This window comes from Trachymyrmex cornetzi, unplaced genomic scaffold, assembly GCF_001594075.2.
Source record: "Trachymyrmex cornetzi isolate Tcor2-1 unplaced genomic scaffold, Tcor1.1 scaffold4197, whole genome shotgun sequence".
Taxonomy (NCBI): Eukaryota; Metazoa; Arthropoda; class Insecta; order Hymenoptera; family Formicidae; genus Trachymyrmex; species Trachymyrmex cornetzi.
Window position 1 is genome coordinate 1 of NW_017298958.1, and position 1,289 is coordinate 1,289.

At 23.8% G+C, this 1,289-nt stretch overlaps 1 protein-coding gene across 1 annotated transcript; it reads right to left on the minus strand.

The window, feature by feature from the left end:
- Window positions 1–168: 168 nt before the first annotated feature.
- LOC108764410 (uncharacterized) lies at window positions 169–1,033 on the minus strand (the record flags this gene model as incomplete). Its single annotated transcript, XM_018512653.1, has 3 exons — window positions 169–293; window positions 425–622; window positions 841–1,033. Coding segments are annotated over 3 exons (516 nt in total), but the record flags the coding sequence as incomplete, so codon positions are not given.
- Window positions 1,034–1,289: the final 256 nt, after the last annotated feature.

Consider the following 1,289-nt stretch of genomic DNA (forward strand, 5'->3'; position numbering starts at 1 on the left):
TTTAATCTTTCTTATTCAAATTAAATGAAGTTCTCTTACATTGTCCCTGAAAAAATATCCTAAATATTATAATGTTTCTGTATTTAATTATTATTAGTATTATTTTAATTATTATTTTACTGTATTTAGAGTTATATATATTTTTAGTGTTATATTTTTATGTTATACCTCATTGTCATCTGCTTTTCTTTTTCTGAATGTTTCGTTAGCCTTATACAATTGAATGAGAGACATTTTTCCATCTTTACGTTTTATATCATGTACATTATCAACTATTAGATATGGTGGAATAGCTGTAAAATTAATTTATTTGATTGTAAATTTTAATGTAGAACTCAAGAGAAAATGTTATTGTTGTTATTGTTGTGTTATTGTTATTACTTATATATACATTTTTTTTTAATTAAAAATACATTATACTTACATGAATTTTGCATGGTTCCTGTAATTTCAACTTTGTCTCCTTTGTTATACTTCAATGCTGAGTATTCTTTTTCGTTGAAATTCGTTATATGTGTTTCAAGTTTATAGAATCCATCTGAAACTGACCCGCATCCTATGTGCTTGTTGAATTTGTGATGATATTTTGTTATAAAATTCGTTTTAATATATGCTTCCAGAACTATTACAAATATACGAAAATATATTATTATTTTGCATTATGACATTATATTTTTTGTTACCTTATTAAATTGTTATATTATTATAATTGTTATTGTTATTACTTTTATTGTTATTATTATTATTATTATTTATATACATAAATTAAAGGAACGTACAATTGAAAACCATAAATAACTGTATTCAAACTTATATTAATTAAATCTACACAAAACTTACTAATACGATGCGAGGTGTTCATAACTTCACTTAATTTTACATAATGTGGTTCAGTTTGCTCCAATTTTGAATGATAATTCCCTAAAGTAGTAATTACTGTTCCTCTTTGAATTAATAATTCAAATTCGACATTTCCTTGATTAAATTTTTCATTTCTAGGTTTTCTTGCCTGCGCTCCATCCAAATGAACAATCTATTCAAAAGTAGTTTAATTTTATATTATCATTATTTAATTATATAAAAAAGCAAAGATAAAATTAGAAATCGTTTTTTTTCAGTCCTTATTTCCTTATTTCCTTATTTCCTTATTTCCTTATTTCCTTCCTTATTTCTTCCTTTCTTTCCTTCTTTGCTCGTTTCCTTGGATTTGTTTATTCACGTTTAAAATATTGTAAGATGTTATTTCCCTATATTTCCAATAGGGAAATGACATCATGTCTCATGCTTAA